The 18,975-nt window shown below is 43.8% G+C and overlaps 1 protein-coding gene across 1 annotated transcript in view; it reads right to left on the reverse strand.

Moving 5' to 3' along the window:
* Positions 1–538: 538 nt before the first annotated feature.
* Positions 539–18,975, reverse strand: part of PAPPA (pappalysin 1) — a 117,410-nt gene continuing 98,973 nt past the window's right edge. The window contains 4 exon segments of the mRNA XM_087914615.1: positions 539–794; positions 8,051–8,149; positions 13,059–13,130; positions 18,334–18,443. Of these exon segments, the coding sequence (XP_087770741.1) occupies positions 687–794; positions 8,051–8,149; positions 13,059–13,130; positions 18,334–18,443 (389 nt within the window). The 3' untranslated portion in view covers positions 539–686.

The following is an 18,975-nucleotide window of genomic DNA, read 5'->3' on the forward strand; positions in this document are numbered from 1 at the left end:
TCTCCCTCTCTCTCTCCCTCTCTTTCTCTCTCTCTCTCTTGCTCTTTTCTGTCCCTCTTCCCTCCCTCCTCTAGTTTCTCTCTATAAATATTAGGTAAAACATTGATCTATGTTTCTTGCCGTAATTGGGGATCCAGAAATGCAGAAAACCAAAGTTTTGACTCCAAAGACGTACAAAACGGAACCTAAAAACAAAAAACAAAAAACCCATAACACGGTTCCTACGAGATGGACGCAGTACTGAGTAACACATGCTTTCTTCTTCTCCCTAACCCCCACCCCCCCTAAAAAGGCCCGCCCTGGAAAGTCCACTTTTGGGGCGGCCTTGCTTGTTCTCGCTAGTTAAGATACAATTAATACAAATAACCCGGCTCGCCCCCGTTTCCCACACACACACACACACACAAACTCCCTCCGCCAGAGTTTTGGGTCTCCTCGCGGGAAGAAAATGGAAGGCAGAACTGGGTGCAGTCTATAAATGCCCCTGGCGTGGAAACGACACCTGGTGAGAGTTTGAGCAGCTTGTTTTTTTTTTTTTTTTAAATGATACTGGTAAAACGTAGAGGTGGAATGGTGCGTCTCCTTGCCTGCCGCTGGCGGGGAAGCACTTTCTCTTTCTCTCTCTCTGTCTCTCTCTCTCTCTTTCTTTCTCTCTCTCTCTCTCTGATGTGCCTTAACGCATGGCGTTAGGCAAAGTTGAAGCCACGGTGGTCTTGTTGATTGTGCTCTTCAGCATTGGGATCTAAGCAAGCACATTCTCCCTGCAGGTCGCAAGACATGGGGAATGGGATGACCTGTAAGAGAATTAACAGAATCAGAAGGGACCTTGGAGGTCTTCTAGTCCAACCTCCTGGTCAAAGAGGAAACCCTACACCATTCTGGACAAAGGACTGTCTAATCTTTTCTTGAAAACCTCCAGTGAACTTCTGAAGGAAAGCTATTCCACTGGCTAGTTGTTGTAACTATCCAGAAATTTCTCTTTAGTTCTAGGTTGCTTCTCTCCTTGATCAGTTTCCATCCAAGTTGCCTCTTGTCCTGCCTTCAGGCGTTTTGGAGAATAGCTTGACTCCCTCTTTTGGGGGGCAGCCCCTGAGATATCAAACACTGTCATCATGTCACCCCTAGTCTTTCTTTTCATTAAACTAGACATACCCAGTTCCTGCAACCATTCTTTACGTGTTTTAGTTTCCAGTCCCTTAACCATCTTTGTTGCTCTTTTTGGTAAAGTGAAGTCACTTTAAGCTTTAAAATGTCAAGGACTGAACACATTTGAGTAAGATAATTCTGTTTTCTATAGACTTAAAAAGAAGCAAGGAGAAGCAATAGAATCCCTTATGCCACCAGGCTTGAAATTTTGGATCTGGACAACTCAGAACTATGCCGCCTACGGCCTGAACTAAGCTTAGTAAACAAAATTGTCCTACCTGTCAATGGCTACTTCAGCTTCAACCGCAATAACACACGAGCAAACAATCGATACAAACTCAAAGTAAACTGCTCCAAACTCGATTGCAGAAAGTACGACTTCAGCAACAGAGTGGTCAATGCCTGGAGCTCACTCCCTGACTCTGTTGTTACATCCTCAAACCCCCCAAAACGCTAACCTTAAACTACCGTGGACCTAACTTCATTCCTAAGAGGTCTGTAAGGGGGCATGCGTAAGCACACCAGCGTGCCTATCATCCCTGGCCTACTGTTCCTATTTATTTGTACTCATTTATTATGTATATACTTATACCTGTTTATACTTATATGTTTATATGTTTAAAAAAAGAGCAAGAATGCAGAATGGAATAACTAGAAGCTCGAAACAATGGTGGGCTTGTCTACTCAGCCACTACCCATTTACCAGAAGGCAAAGTCACTGGGACTAGAAGTTTAGTCTTTTTGGACTTGTTCTGGAGCTCATCCTTGAAGAACGTTTCTCTCACCAGAATATGAGTTATCAGAATGCTGCTATTATGTCATTCCTAGACCTTCTTTTCATTAAACCAGACATAACCCAATTGCAGCGACTGTTCTTTATATGTTTTAGCTTCTAGTCCCCTAATCATCTGGTTTGCTCTTCTCTGCACTCTTTCTAGAGTCTCGACATCTTTTTTTAACATGTGTGGAGGCAAGAAGGATGGTTCTTGAGTTTATCTGCCCAGCTGCAGTTGGCCAATGGAAGAGGGGGCTTCATCTCATGAACAGCAGGCCTGCAACACCTTTAGGAGGTCAGTTGACTTTCAAGGCCATTTCACATTCCTGAGAACAATCCATTCGCTCTCCTACAAAAGGATGTGGTGGCTCAGAGGCTAAGACGCTGAGCTTGTCAATCAGAAAGGTCAGCAGTTCGGTGTTCGAATCCCTAGCGCCGTGTAATGTAGTGAGTTCCCATTCCTTGTCCCGGCTTCTGCCAACCCAGCAGTTGGAAAGCATGTTAAAAAGGCAAGTAGAAAAATAGGGAACCCCTTTGGTGGGAAGGGAACAGCATTCTGTGCGCCTTCAGCATTTAGTCATGCTGGCCACATGACCACGGAGACGTCTTCGGACAGTGCTGGCTCTTTGGCTTTGCAACGGAGAGGAGTACCGCCCCCTAGAGCCAGAAATGACTAGTGCAAGGGGAACCCTTTACCTTTACCTTACAGAAGGACTAAATTTCCACACCTGGTGAGGTGCCTTCTCAGACATCTCCAGAGGCTGCACCACACCAAGCACGTTATAATAACCCAGCCAGGGGATCTTCAAGTTTTATCGTTGTGAGATAGGCTTGCTTCAAGAGGAGGAAGCCAATTTCGAAGGATTGCATCAGGAGAGGGAAGGGCGACGGGGAATGAAGTCCCCGGGGTCTTCTCCCATCTGTGCTGCCAGTGTTAATAGGTTAATTTCTCTCCCTTGCTGGCCGATGCCACAACCTCTTCCCCTTTTTTTCATTTTAGCATTTGCAACACTCTGTCTATCCCTACTGACACCTTGATTTGTTCCTTCTAGGAACAATTGAAAGGAAAAAAAAAAACACCTGCCAGCTTCTCTTGTGATGACATCCACAGGGGCTTCTGGAAATAGACAAAATATTTATAGATAAATGTTCACCAGCTAGACACTCCCTCATGCGTGCATCCACCTGTTTCTCTGCAACTGTTGTGGTTAGCTGGTAGCAGGTGCGGATGGCTGAGGAGAGCGAGGACTCCCTTGAGGGGCCAGGACCATTAGGGAGTGGACTGCTGCCTTCAGAGATTGTGGGGGCTGGCAGCAGGATGAGGTTCCCGAGGAGCCTGTGCCAAGTGTGCGTGGACGCAGGATTGCTCGCAGGAAAGACCAGCGGCAACAGCACGGGCAAATCGGGAGTAAGGCTGCAAGGTAATGGCCCCTCCTTCAAGAAGATAAAAGTCAGCTGTGAAGCGAATGTACTTTGCAGAAGGCAAAGTCGTTTTGAAACTCCAGCCTCGTGGACATTCTAGTATCCCGAGTTTGTATTTGAAAATTCTTATTTTGCAAATTATTTCTTGTCTGTTATCTTTTCGCACGGTTTGGCAAGGCTTGTGCTTATCACAGCTAATTATTTTGTAAAAGCATTACAAGGTTTCTGTTCTTTCTGAATCATGTTTGATTTGTTGGAAAAGGGTGTGGGTCAGAACAGCAACATTGAAACCCAAAGTTATGCAAAGGAAGGGACAGGCCATCTTCCTAGCTAGACAGTTTCTCTTCCACTGGGAATCTGGTGGTAGCTCAGTGCATTGACCTCTGGGCCTGGCCTCCAACAAGCAGGACAGAGTTTTTATTTGTGAACCGCAAGGAATTTCAGACATATCGCTGTGACAGAGAGGGGCTTGTAACAAAAGCTTTCAGGGGTGCACAGGCCCATAGAAGACTTGGGAGGGAAGCCCCTTCCCAAGTTGTCCCCCCAAAGATACTTTTCCCCCCCAAAAGGCAACTAGACTTTCTTGTATTTCTTTCCCCCTATGGAAACGTTTTGCTTCTAATCCAAGGTTGCTTGCTTACTTCCCTCCCTTCCCCTTCCCTTTCCCCCTGCCCTTCTTCTTCCTCTTCCTCTTTCTCCTTCTCTTCTTCTTCCTCTTCTGATCCTCCTCCCCTTTCTTCTTCCTTTCCTCCCCCTTCCTTTTTTTCCTTCGCAGAATAAACCAAGAAAGTCCAATTGTTCTTTGGAAAAAAGTACTGTTGGGACAATGACATGACCTGGATGATTGAGAATCTCCATAGACATCCCCAAGTTGTCCCCAGATCCTATAGTTTCTAACAGAACCTGAGAGGGATACCTTTTCCAAGAGTCTGTAGCTGTCCAACCAATTCAAGCAGAAAGGACCTGCTGCAGAACCAGTCAGCCAAAGAGTTGGTGAGGACCAGTGGATGTCCTTGTTCTGCAGTGGCCCCTGGTCAATCTCTCTTCAGAGATCAGAAGGCCCCTCCCCAACTCTGTTAGCTTCTCATAAGGTCATAAAAACCGGGTTATGTTCCCACGTGTGGAATGCTGAATGTGTCTTTTCCTGGCTGCATTGCTACCTGGCCATGTGTTTTACTTCTATGCTACTCTTATTCTATTCTACTCTACTCTAGTCTCCTCTACTCTACTCCTTTTTTCTATTCTATTCTGTAATTCTATTCAATTTTATTCTATTCTGTAATTCTATTCCATTCTATTCTGTAATTCTATTCTGTAATTCTATTCTATTCTGTAATTCTAATCTATTCTGTAATTCTATTCTATTTTGTAATTCTATTCTGTTCTGTAATTCTATTCAATTTTATTCTATTCTGTAATTGTAATTCTATTCTATTCTATAATTCTATTCTATTCTGTAATTCTATTCAATTTTATTCTATTCTTTAATTCTATTCCATTCTAATCTGTAATTCTATTTTATTCTGTAATTCTATTCTTTAATTCTACTCTGTAATTCTATTCTATTCTGTAATTCTATTCTGTAATTCTATTCTATTCTTTAATCTATTCTATTCTGTAATTCTATTTTGTAATTCTATTCTGTAATTCTATTCTATGTCTTATTCTGTTCTATTATCTGAACGTTTTCAGCATTTTTATTGTTTGAAAATGTTTTTAGTAGTTTTAATTGCAATGCATTTTTCTGAATCATAAGCCACCCAGGGTCATTGACTGAGATGGGCGGTGATAAAAACTGGAGAAAGGAATTATTGATTTTACGAAGGAAAGTCATGCTATGAGCTATATTTAATTCCATACATCTATGCCCCACAAATGACATAAAATCTAAGTTTGTCCCTGTCCTCACCTCACCTATTCTTGTCCTTCGAGAAGTTGCTTAGCTCTGCGGGAATGCAGAAGGCCTCCTAAGTTGGGGGAAGGTTTTCTGGCTTGAAAGTAGTAGATAATCAGGGAAAGAATGTTCTAACTTTAGATCTTTTTAAATTTTATTTTAAGTTTTCTTTCACTGGATCAGTAAATTCCTGGACATGCTTTGCCCTCTTGAACTGCTTCTTACAAACCGCAGGAAGCATTAGTACCACTTTACAAAGTCTTAGTAAGACCATACTTGGAATACAGCATCCAGTTTGGGTCACCATGTTACCAAAAAGATGTTGAGACTCTAGAAAGAGTGCAGAGAAGAGCAACAATGATGATTAAGGGCCTGAAGACTAAAACATATGGTTGCAGGATTTGAGTATGGCCAGTCTACAGAAAATGAATATGATAGCACTATTCCAGTATTTGAGGGGGCTGCCACAAAGAGGAAGGGGTCAACACAGTTTCCAAAGCACCAGAAGAAAGAACAAGAATCGATGGACGGAAACTAATCAAGAAGAGAAGCAACCTAGAATTAAGGAAAAACTTCCTAATAGTGAGGACAATTACCCAGTGGAATTGCTTGCCTCCAGAAGTTGTGGGTGATTTATCACTGGGGGTTTTAAAGAAATTGGACTAGAGAACAGCAACCAGGATGATTAGGGGACTGGAGATTAAAACATATGAAGAATGATTACAGGAACTGGGCCTGGCTAGTCTAGTGAAGACCAGGGGAGACAGGAGAGCAGTCTTCCAATATTTGAGGGGCTGCCCCAGAGAAGAGGAAGGGGATCAAGCTATTTTCCAAGGCAACCAAAGGCCAGACAAGGAATGATGGATGGAAACTGAACAAGGAGAGGTTCAACCTGGAAATAAGGAGGAATTTTCTGACAGTGAGAGCAATCAATCCATGGAACAGAAGTTGCCCTCAGAAGTTGTGGAAGCATCATCACTTGAGACTTTCAAGAGATTGGATTGCCATCTGTCAGAAATGGTGTAGGGTCTCCTGCTTAGATGGGGGGGGGGGCTAGACTAGATGACCTACAAGGTCCCTTCTAACTCTGATTATCTACAATTATCCCTTCCAGCTCTATTCTGATTGATTGATTGATTGATTGATTGATTGAAATAACCTCTGCACACTTTCCAGAGTCTCAACAAGATCTAAATCCGGCAGATATCTTTTGAGCGCTCCAGAATTACTGGAATTACATTATTTTTAAAATGTTGCCTGTGGCTTTAAAATGTTACAGCAGCTGAATTCTTAAGAATGAGCTCACCAGGCCAGTCTGGAGTTGGCCTCTCTTTGAAATGCAAAAAGTTTGGGGCGTTTGATATAGATTATCTCTTTTTCTCGTCTTTCTCTGTCACCAAATGTATTCATCAGCTGTGCTGGCCAGACGGTTTTTGTTAATTTATTCCAAAGTTGGGCCCTTCATAAACTTCAGCGAGGCTTTTAAAATTCCAAAGGAGAAGGAAACTAGCATCTTTTAAGATAAGGGCAGAATGGCAGTTCAAAGGCAGGTGGGCCTCATCACAGGAGGAGGGTGAAACACAAGTTGGGGAATCCTATATAAACTTCATTTCCCCTTCTGCTAGTGACTGTTAAATAGATCAGTTATACTTCCAGGAGATAAAAACAGAATGTAACCGAATAACAGAGTTGAAAGGGACCTTGGAGGTCTTCTAAACCAACCCTCCCTGCTCAGGCTGGAAACCAAGGGGTCTTCAGACTTGACAGATTTAAGACGTGTGGACTTCAACTTCCAGAATTCCTCCTCCAGTCATGTTAGCTCAGGAATTCTGGGAGTTGAAGTCCACAAGTCTTAAACTTCCCAAGTTTGAAGAGCCTTGTGCTAGAGTTTCAAGTGTTTCTCCACCTTGCCAAGTTTAAGATGGACCTCGACTCCCAGAATTCCCCTCAGATATTTCTTGAGAAGGTTTGAGGTTGAGAAAGACTGCCGTAAGACCTTAAAGCAAGGGTCTTCAAACTTGATAGCTTTATGACTTGTGGACTTCAACTCCCAGAATTCCTGAGCTGGAGGAGGAATTCTGGGAATTGAAGGCGATAAGTCTTAAACTTGCCAAGTTTGAAGACCCTTGCCCTAAACCAGGGGTCTGCAAACTTGAGTTTTAAGACTTGTGGACTTCAACTCCCAGAATTCCTCCTCCAGTCACGTTAGCTCAGGAATTCTGAGAGTTGAAGTCCACAAGTCTTAAACTTGCCAAGTTTGAAGACCCTGGCCCTAAACCATTTCAGACAAATGTCCAATCTCTTCTTTAAAACCTCCAGTTTTGGAGCACCCAGGAGGTAAGTCATTCCACTGATGAATTGTTCCAACTGTCTGGAAATTTCTCCTTGGTTCTAGGTTGCTTCTCTCCTCGATTAATTTTCACCCGTTGTTTCTTGTCCTGCTTTCAGGTGCTTTGGAAAATAAGTTGACCCCCTCTTCTTTATGGCAGCCCTTCAAATATCGGAAGACTACATGTCATCCCTAGTTCTTCTTTTATTACAGTAGGCATACAGAGCAAATCTAAGGCATGTCAGTTAAAAATTAAAGCTTGCTTGCTTTCCTTCTTAAGAATCTCTTAACTCGTTTTATTTTTTCATCTGAGGTTACTACAGGAGAATCTGCAGAAAGGATGTAAGATGATGTGAAGCCCTGTTAGCGTAGTCCCCAGTTTCCAATATTTTAATTGCAAATGGGAAAACAGCAGTTGCAATGGAAAGGAGAAGGCTAAAGGAGATTACATTCTCTTGGACTTAACACCCAATGGCCACCATACCTTTTTGGTCTTCACCGTCGAGACACAACAATCTCCGTCGTCATAGTTGCAAAAGGCTCGGTTGTTGACCGGATCGCAATAATTGTCACCTCCAAAAGGCTGGAAAAAGAAGAAGAAGAAAAAAGATGAGGGCAGTATTCAACTTGCTCATTAATGAACATTGGGGACCGGCCACAAATCTCCACCATGAAGACTCTGGAGAATGATAAGCAAGAGACATCAACATTTTTAGCGGGAAATCCAAATCTGTTCCAATTCAGCCATCCAGTTACTCTGTGAAAACAAGAGCATCCAATAAGTTTGATAGATTATTAATAACGATTTACTTATTTATTATTGTATTGAATTGTTCTGACCCAATCCTTGTTCAACAAGGAAACAACCACAAAACAGAGGTAACAGCAAAACCTTTTAATGATTCTTTACAAATTCTGTTCCTTCACGGTTAAAAGGCTGTTTCAAACTAATTGTCTCGGATAAGAACGAGCCTTGCCAAGGTGGTGCAAGGCTGCCGAGAAGACTAGATAAAGTTACTAAGAAAGATTTCAAACACGAAGAGTCTCCAAATACCAACCAAGATATTTCAAACATCCACAAGGCTTGAGTGCAAAAACTTATTTGCTTCCTGCAAAGAACTCCAGATTCTCAGCTGGCTTTTATCTCTTAAGGGAGGGGCCTTACTCCCAAGTCGCCCGTGTCTTTCCTTTGAGCAGCCCTGCGCGCACGCACACTGGGCACAGGCTCCTCGGGGACCTCTTCCTCACTGCTGCCAGCCTCCACCATCTCTGAAGGCAGCATTCCACGCCCTGATGGTCCTGGCCCAATCCCTACATCACACGCAGGCCCCTCCTCTGAGTCCTCGCTCTCCGAGACCTCAGCCGTCTGCACCTGCTGCCAGCAAACCACAACATGAATAGACTTATATGTGGGTATGTTGCTCCTTTGGTAAACCTTCGTATTATCTCTTGTTGCCATTGCTTTTAAGGTTCTCTGCAAACAGACTCCGGGTTTTCTGGAGTCGAAGGTAAATTTTGTTTCTTACAATAGCCACTTATTTTAGCCATTTATTGTTTTAAGATCAGGGAGCACCAAACTCAGCCACTTTAACACTTGTGGACTTCAACTCCCAGAATTCCTACTTGCTGCTTAGGGAATTCTGGGAATTGAAGCCCACAAATCTTAAAAGTGTGCCCAAGTGTGTTAAATCAACACCCGGCATAACGTGGAAAGCATGCAAGACCGTACGAGTTTTAGGTGACTACGAATGTTGATAGATGTTCTAAGACCTCCACGTTTGCATTGGTGTCTTTGAGATGAATAAACCTGTGTTCTATAAAATAAAGTAAGATATGCTTTGAACCAGTTCTGTTTCTTTGTTTTCATTCTTTTACAACTCCACAGTGAGACTGGGTGGACAAACCCTTTTTGTATTTAAACAAACACGGATCTGGTTGCTATGGCTAAAACCGAAGGCCAAAGGGTTGCTTTAAATCTATAATTAGTTGATTTTGGTTTTAAAAAACAAAAACAAAAACTAGTCAACATTCCAATGATATAGCTCCCCACCCCCCGAACTGAATTACATCATCTTTTATGGGGAAAGCTCGAATTTTCTGCCTTTCTGCTTGGCACAGTGCCAGCTAGGGGCTGCGAAAAGACGAGAGAGATGCGATGCTGCATTCCGATGATGTCGCCTCCCAAAGTGCATTACGACACCTTTTCTCGAAGGGAGGAAGCCTGCATTTTCTGCCTCTCTGCTTGGCACAGTGCCAGCTAGGGGCTGAGAAGAGAATAGGCGACGTAATGCTGCATTCCAATGATGTCACCCCCCCGCCCCCCCGCCCCGAAAGTGCATTACGTCATCTTTTCTTTTAGAGGGGGGGCGGGAGGGGCGGAAGCCTGGGTTTTTCTGGCTTTCTGCCTGGCGCAGTGCCAGATGGGGGGCTGAGAAAAGTTTAGGGTGACCTAATGCTGCATTCCAATGATGTCACACACACACACACACACACACACACACCAAAGTGCATTACGTCATCTTTTCTTTTTTGTGGGGGGGGGTGGGGGAGCCTGGATTTTCTGCCTTTCTGCCTGGTGCAGGGCCAGCGAGGGGCTGGGAAAAGACTAGAGTGATGTCAATCGGGGGTGGGATTGAAAAATCCCAGCAACCGCTTCGCTGCTCAGTTGTTGGGTGGGCGCGGCCGACCGGAAAATCCAGCAGGGCTGTTTTTCACCATCCCAAGGGTCTGGAGGCCCTTCACAGAAGCCAGAAACAGGAGCATTTCCAGACTTCTGGTGCTTCCGGAAGGCCCATTTTCCCCCCTCCCAGACCCCTGCCCTTACCTGCATCCAAAATTGGTACCGTGGACACTCCTGGGAGGGGAGAGGAGGGGTGGTGTGGGTGGGGCCAGCCTGTCAGTTCAAATACCGATTCAGTGAACCTGATGCAAATTTAACAACCGGTTCGCCCAAACGGGTCCGAACCGGTAGAATCCCAAGCCTTCAATTGGTAGAGCCGTACCTTTTCCCTTCCCAGTTCTTCCTAGTCCTGCAAGGTCCCTTCTTACTCTATTATTCTATTCTATTCTATTCTATTCTATTCTATTCTATTCTATTCTATTCTACTCTATTCCTTATTCTATTCTATTCTTTATTCTCTTCTCTCCTTTATTCTATTCTACTGTTTCTATTCTATTCCATTCCATTCTATTCCTTATTCTATTCTATTCTATTCTATTCCCTATTGTATTCTATTCTATGGATGGATGAATGGATATTCTGTACTGTTGTTTATTCCATTCCATTCTATTCCTTATTCTATTCTATTCTATTCTATTCTATTCTATTCTATTCTATTCTATTCTAATTCTATTCTGATGGAAGGACGGACAGACAGACAGACACAGATATTCTATACTTTTGTCTATTCTATTCTATAGATGGATGGATGGATGGATGGATAGATAGATAGATAGATAGATAGATAGAGATATTCTGTACTGTTGTTTATTCTATTCTATTGATGGATGGATGGATGGATGGATGGATGGATGGATGGATGAATAGATAGATAGATATAGATAGATATTCTGTACTGTTGTTTATTCCATTCCATTCTATTCCATTCTATTCTATTCTTTTCTTCCATTCTGAACCGAATGGAAGAAGCTTCTTGGATGAAAAGCTACTAAACGTTTTCAAAGCCGGGCGGGGGGGACGACACCCAAGAATATCCAGTTGCCTTTTGGGAAAGCACCTCTGGGACATCCGTAACCTGCACCCCATAAGATTGTGCATCCCCTCAGACTTCCACCCACCCACCCCCACATAAGCAGAGCTTCTAATTGTGGAAGGGATGCAGGCGAAGCTCCTTGAAGGTTTAATGAGCTGTGATGACCTTGAATTAAGCAGGGTTGAAATCCTAGAATAAATTCCTTCAGAATAAATGCAATTTGATGCCCGAATCGATGCCTGGAGAAGCGATCGGATTTCTGTTTCAAAGAGTCTGAATCGTTCTCCCCGGCGAGGTTTTAGGCCTGGATTTCCTTCATGGAGCGGAAAGTAGGTGAACGGGACCTCAAATGTCTTTTTGACACCTTCGTTCCTTTTTCTGCGATCCTTTTCAATCGGAGAGTTTGTCCCGCTCCCTTTCTCCAATGTTCTTTTTTAAGGAAGCTTATCTCATCCTCTCCCAAAAGGGAAAAATAGAAAAAAAACTACCCCAAACAACCCTTCCTTCTAAACAGCTTTTAAACTGAGCACGTGCCAGAACCCTTTCTCCAAAGGATGAGTGAGAAAAGATTCTTGATTAAATCTTGCAAGGGGGGTAAAAAAAAAAAAATTGCATGAAACCCAGAGCTGTCCTTGTGCACGCGCGCGCTCTCTCTCTCACACACACACATCCCTCAAACAAGCAAGCTATTTTCAAGGAGATGAGTTAAGTGCAAAACGTAAACATCGATCTATTAATGGCACAGTGAGACAATTTTTAATCATAGGCCTCAAATACCTTCCTTCTTGCCTGCTGTGTTAAAAAAAATATAATGATAATCATTTTTTTAAAAAAACCCACCCTTCCACTTTTTTTCTTGTGTGTAGAAGCCTTCGCTCTTCAGGAGAGACTAAAACTTGTGGGTAATTTTTAAAAAAAAAAACTCGAGGAAACGTGTGAAAAAGCATGATGTAAGTGCAAGCAGGAAGCTCGGAAGTGAGAAGAGATGATGATGATGATAATAATAATAATATTATTTTAAAAAAAAGTGAAAGAGGAGAAAAATGTGGGTTTAAACGTTTCGAGCGGGCACTCCACCTTGGTCTGAGGCTGAGATTTGACTCGGGATTATACAAGAAAATAGATGAAACACACACAGAGAAATAACCCATCTTGAATTAGTCTTAATTCCAAAAAGTTACTAGACTAATTCCATGTCTGTTTAACAAATCTATCCATTTTGCATATATATTTTTTTTGTTTTAAAAAGCTAGCCACTTTAGAAGGAGATGTTGGGATTCATCTGCCTTCTTCATTTTAAACCAAATGCATACATTTCTTCAAAGTGTCTTCTATCACATCGTGTAGATCTGAATTTACTGAACGAATTAAAAGAATGGGTTAAAGATAAAAGCTTTCCTCAAGTTCTATTGAACCCGGAGAACCTCTTAATACGGAACTGGTTTTTCACCGTCATCTTTGAGAACTTCTTTCTCTCTCTCTCTCTCTTACATCCCAGGACTAGTTTGCTTTCCTGAAATTTGCCCCATCCAAACACAAACCAGGTTTGATCCTGGCTTTACTTTGGGAGATTAGAACAAGTCAGCGAGGTTTTGCTACTTACCGGAGTTGAGGGAAAGTTATCTAACAAGTGCATGGAAGGCCACCATAACAAGTGCATGGAAGGCCACCATCATGGATTATGGTGGTGAAAGGGAAAGAATGGAGCCGACAGAGATGGAGAAAGAGAGAGACAAGATCTGTAGTGGAAAACCCAGAGAACTGGACTGGCTTACTCACCTCGCAACCTTTGATGCAGCGGACCAACGAAGGGCAAGGATACCACTTAAGTTCTCCAGTGCAGACCACTTTCTAGAAGATTGAATGGAAGAAAGAACATATGGAGAATGAGGAACATCAAGGTAGAAATTTCGTTCTTGATCCAGGTCTAAATCTTCAGGTGGTCCTTCCTTAAAAAAATCAGATCTCATCTCCCTGTAGGTTTGGTGCGTTTCAGGACCTGGAATTCCTCCAAGTATTTACAAGAACGGTTAAACACCCACCGGTTGCAATAACAGAAAGCTTGAGATTAAAATAATATTTAAGGTTCCACCATGGTTGATATTTCGTTTGCAAGAGGGAGGGAAGCCTCTGCGGTGGAAAATAGAGATGGGCAAAAGAAGGGGGGAAATGTTGGAAATGAGGTCAAGATTTTTCCCCTTCCTACTATTAGCACAAAGAAGGGTTTTCTTAAAGTGGTCATCTACGTACATAAACACTTTAGGAATAGGGCAGTGGATATTTATGTACGTAGGTGACCTCTCTAAGAAAAAAGTGTAGGAAATATTAAGCTAAAGAAACATATCAGGAATGGTTGCAGGAATTTGGTATGTCTAGTTTAGTGGGGGGGAAAAACAGGACTACATTGGCTCCTAAATAAATTGAGTTGACTTCCAGTATTTGAGGGGCTGCCCCAAAGAAGAGGGAGTCAAGCTATTCCCCAAAGCGCCTGAAGGCAGGACAAGAAGTAACGGGTGGAAGCTAATCAAGGAGAGAAGCAAACTAAAACTAAGGAGGAATTTTGTGACAGAACAATTCATCAGTGAAACAACTTGCCTCCAGAAGTTGTAAATGCTCCAACGCGGGAGGTTTTCAACAGCCACTTGTCTGAAATGGTATTAGGGCTTCCTGCCTGAGAAGGGGGTTGGATTAGAAGACTTCTAAGGTCCCTTCCAACTTTTAACATTCTAGGTTTGTACGTTCTAGCTTGATGAAGTTCACTCAACAAACTTCCTTAGACTTGGAATGCTTTCTTGCTGGGGAACTTCTCATCGCTGCGTCAGGCCCAGTGTCCTGCCCCTGGTGGAGACGGACTCTGAGGGAGAGGAGGAACAGCCGACAGGGAGTGGAAGTGTGGCTTCGGAGGTTGTGGAGGAGGCTGGGGAAGGGCAGAGGCCGGCTGGGCAGTCAGGGGAGAACCCAGGCCCATCCCTTCTCCATCCTAGGGCAGGCAGGGAGAAGAGGGTAAGGGAGAAACGTCAATGGCGTGGTCTATGGGGGAGGCAAGGGCCTTGATCTCCTTCATGGGCTGCAGCTGCGACAACTGAATAAAAGTATGGACCTGTACTGGCAAATGCTGGTAACAAAGCATGTAAATATCTCTAGTTTATAGTTCCTCTCTGAGTTTGGTGTCCTTCCTGGTGTGCGTTTTCTCTGGACGTCCTCCAGCCCTTATCTTGCCTGGTTTGTGTTGCTTCTTCCCCGTGTGGGAGTTTTTTGTCTTCTGTCAAGGATATTCAGAGATTGGGAGCAAAGTGAAGGAATAAAAGGGGCTTCACCTGTGACTGTGTTTGTTTTGTATCCCAACCTGGGTCATGTTATGAACCACACCAGTGACCATCAAGCAGGGGTTGGGCTAGAAGACCTCTGAAGTCCCTTCTAACCCTGTTATTCTGAAGACCTGAGATAGGGGAAGGAGCCGTAGTTAAAACTAATGTACATTTGTTTTTTTTCCTGCATGGCACCTTTCCCAAATTATTAGCGTTCGCCATCGTTGTAACTATGTCTTACTTCCCCTGTTTCGGTGAGCGTTATCGGCCCCCTCGGTCTGCTTTCCAAAAGATGCAAAGAACCGTGCAATTCAGCGATTTAATTATAGTGCCATTTATTTATTTTTTTGTCACGAAGAAAGCCTTGCCTCCTTTTCCGTGAAGGAAGCAGAGAACTTTACAAGTGGAGATGGCAAGCGACGCTCAGGAGCCATAATTTATCTTTCCCTCACTTTATTTGAGGTCTAACGCTCTGCGTGTCTGTGTGTGTGTGTGTGTGTGTGTGTGTGTGTGTGTGTGTGTGTGTTTAGTGTTGCTCATCGGAGTCTGTTTAAGTCGCTCGTGTGGTGGGGCTGTTGACTTTTCCGCAGCACAGGGTTTTTGTTTTGTTTTTTCCGTGTGACTCAGGGCCCCAAATTGTTCCACCTGTCTTAAAACAGGTCTGGTTTGTGCAAAGGCAGTCCGGGGGAAAGACGGACCATGGTGGGTAAGAGGTGAAGGGCATCGTTTTGATAATCCCATGATCAGGGGAAATTCTATTGGAAAACAGAAAAGCTGTTTTTCCTAGCCAACAGGAAGGCAATGGTGGGGGTTTCTTTTGCGGGGGTGGGGGCTTCTTTGCAGCTCAGCTTATTTCACATTAGGATATTAGGATATTTTTATTGGAAATAAACAGAAGGAGGCTGCAGTTAGGGGCAAACAGGTGAGCGGCAGCTGCTGGAGTTTGGAAGCCAGGGTGTAAATCTACTAGGATTGTAAGCTAACGTCTCCACGTGTGGTCCAAAAAAAAAAACCCCAAGGAATTGCCTAAATCATACTTCCAACGGGAAAGCATGGTTTCGCACTAAAACAGCTCTCATTTCCTCGTGGATCTGCGTGATACTGTTTTCCCATCATTAACAACAAGAGACTGGACTACCATTGGTCAGAAATGGTGTAGGGTCTCCTGCTTGGGCGGTGGTGGGTGTGGACTAGATGACCTACAAGGTCCCTTCCAACTCTGTTAATCTATCTATCTAATCTAATCTATCTAAACTCCCGCACTATCCTGATTTTTTTCCTCTGTGGCACCTGGACTTAGAAAGTATCAATCTTTCTTAAAAGGCCAGCTTTTCTTTCTGTATGAGTCATCCCAAATAGGGTTTGGATTCATTGCTTGATTACAGAAGGAATATTCAGGATGGTTGTACAATTTAAATGGGGTTTTTTTTTGTTGGGGGGCTGGGAATATAATCCTAGACTGGAGACAGGACAGGATCCAAAACAGAAGGCGGCATCATTTGCAGGGTCTTTGGTGCTCTCTGAAATTGGTTGAATTCTTGCCAATGTTTCATCATCCAAACTAGGTAACATTATCAGTGCTAGAAGGGAGTGGGATTTAGAGCCAGAGGAGGAGGAGGAGAAGGAGGAGGAGGAAGAGGAGGAGGAGGAGGAGAAGGAGAAGAGGAAGAAGAAGAGGAGGAGAAGGAGAAAAGGAGGAGGAGGAGGGGGGGAGGAGGAAGAGGAGAAGAGGAGGAGAAGGAAGAGGAGAAGGAGAAGAGGAGGAGGAAGAGGAGGAGGAGGAAGAGGAGAAGAGGAGGAGAAGGAAGAGGAGAAGGAGAAGAGGAGGAGGAGAAGGAGAAGAGGAAGAAGAGAAGGAGAAAAGGAGGAGGAAGAGGAGAAGGAGGAGGAGAAAAGGAGGAGGAGGAGGAGGAGGAGGAGGAGGAGGAGGACTGTGGGGTCCTTGATGTTCTCTGAGCTTGGTTGTTTTCTTGCAAAGGTTTCATTAGCCAAATAGACCAGCACCGATGATGTTACTTAGTTTGGGTAACGAAGCATCTGCACGAAAACAACCAAGCTCAGAGAGCATCAAGAACCCCTCATTTCAACCCATTTCAAATATTCTCCTTTGTAAGTATCAAAATTATTATTTTTCTTTGGCCATCAGCTCCACCAGATATCTTGGACAGTTTATTAGCGTTTATTAGTTCCAGCCAGCATGGTCAGGAACTCTGCAAGTTGCAATCCCAAATGCCCTGCAAATTTATAGTAAGCTTTCAACTTCTCTTTGGTAGGACCTATGTCGTCACAATCGCCAATAAACAAAGATCTTTTTTTTTTCCGCTGTACAAAACTCCTCCATCTTCGGTGCCTTCTCCGAGGCCTCCTTCTCTCCTCCTTTTTCCTTCTTGCCATTGTCCTGGGCTAAGCTCTCATCCCTGGAACAACCCTCAATGATGGCCTCCGAGATGCCAGTTTGCAGCATCCTGGGGTTGACCAGGATAAATAGAGCAGACCGCAGTCTGGACAAACAAGGTCAAGAGCAGCAAAGGAAGTTGAGGTCAAAGAACACCACGAGCCCCAGGGACACTCTGTGTGTGTGTGTGCGTGTGTGTGTGTGTGTGTTTGTGTGTGTGTGTGTGTGAGAGAGAGAGAGAGAGAGAGAGAGAGACCCCATGCATTCAGCAAAAGTGTGTCCCCATCCTGTAATTTTATCCGGCAGCCTCTAAACGGCTTTTTCTGAACAACTGAGCGATCAAATTCATTGTCACGTCGCCTAACCTTTCTGTATGTTCAGCAAACCTCTCGTAATGAAAGCAATTTTTTTTTTTTGGTATTCTGGATGAAATCATCCTCTCCCTGGCATCCCCCTCCCTCCAAATCCTGCCTGCTTTCCCTTTCTTTCCTTTTTTTTTTCACCTCCTTTTTAATACCAGTTTTTTTTTCCCCCTCCCAGCTACCTAATGAGACCTCCAGGGATACATAGGTATAAAATAGCGTTATGGTTTGTTCTAAAAGCCAGCATCAATAAAGGACCATGACAGAGGAGAGGGAGGGAGGGAGGGAGGGAAGGAAAGAAGGAAGCAAAGAAGGAAGGAAGGAAGGAAGGAAGGAAGGAAGGAAGGAAGGAAGGAAGGAAGGAAGGAAGGAAGGAAGGAAGGAAGGAAGGAAAGGAGAGAGAGGGGAAAGAGTTGAAGGGATGAAGGGGAGGAGGGAGAGAAAGAAGGGAGAGAAAGGAGGGAAGGGGAAAGATGAAGGGATAAGGGGAAGAAGGGAGGAAAGGGAAGGAAGGAGCGAAGGAGGAGTGGAAGGACAGGAGGAAGAAAGGGAGAGAAAGGAGGGAAGGGGAAAGAGTTGAAGGGATGAAGGGGAGGAGGGAGGGAAGGGAAAAGATTAAGGGATGAAGGGGGAAGAAGGAGGAAAAGGAAAGGAAGGAGGGAAGGAAGAAAGGAAGGGAGGGAGGGAGGAAGGAAGGAGGAAGAATGGGTTGAAGGCACGAAGGGGAAAGGAAGAAAGGAGAAAAGAGAAGGGCGGGAAAGGAGAAAGGGATGAAGGGTTGAAGGAAGGGGAGGAAGAGAGGGAAGGTGGGAGGGAAGGAACGAATGATGGATGAAAGGAAGGAGAAAAGAGAAGGGAGGGAAGGAAGAGGATAGAGGGAAAGACTTACTGTATTGAAGAGCAATTAACCCACTGATAGGAATAACACGTTTTCTCTCTCTATTTTTTTTTTGCCAACCCGCCTTTGTACCGTGTTTTTGGACTCTTACCTTTACTCGTGGAGGCTTCATCCAGTGTTGGATGTCCTGTAATGTTTCATTGGCAGGTAACAAGATGGGCTCGGTGTGATGTTCCGAGCATAAGATAGTGCATTCAGCTCCTTAAATGGATAAAAAAGAACAAGAGGAAAAGCAATGCATGTCTTCCTGTTCAACTAGGATTAAAAAACAACAACACAATACCGGCTCACACATACTACGCTGGCACTTACACACTCCTTGAGGTTAATACTTCGAACAGCCTCTATTCTGCAAGCCGCCTACTATTTTAATTGGCCCCCGAATCTTATTATTATTGTGGGTACATAAAACAGGCGGTTTATAGCCTCTAGTAACAGGTGTCAACACAGGAGTAAAACCTGTTGGCAGCGCCGAAGGTGCTCATTCAAAAGGATATATCTAACAGATCGATTTGCCTGCTTCTATCATTCAGAAGGTGACTCTAATATTTATCTGCCTCCCAGAAGTTAGTTTGCACCGAGCAACCTCAAAACATGCCGTTCTAAATTCTAAACAAAAATCCAGAAATAAGCTGGATTCTATCAAGGAATTAGCAAGCACTATCTGTGGGTTTGATCTACTTATAATCACTGCAAGCAATGGATCCTTGAGGAGGAATTAAGGAAAAGGAGA

Source organism: Pseudonaja textilis, chromosome 17 (assembly GCF_049901715.1).
Source record: "Pseudonaja textilis isolate UNSWEBS1 chromosome 17, rPseTex1.2, whole genome shotgun sequence".
NCBI classification, from domain to species: Eukaryota; Metazoa; Chordata; class Lepidosauria; order Squamata; family Elapidae; genus Pseudonaja; species Pseudonaja textilis.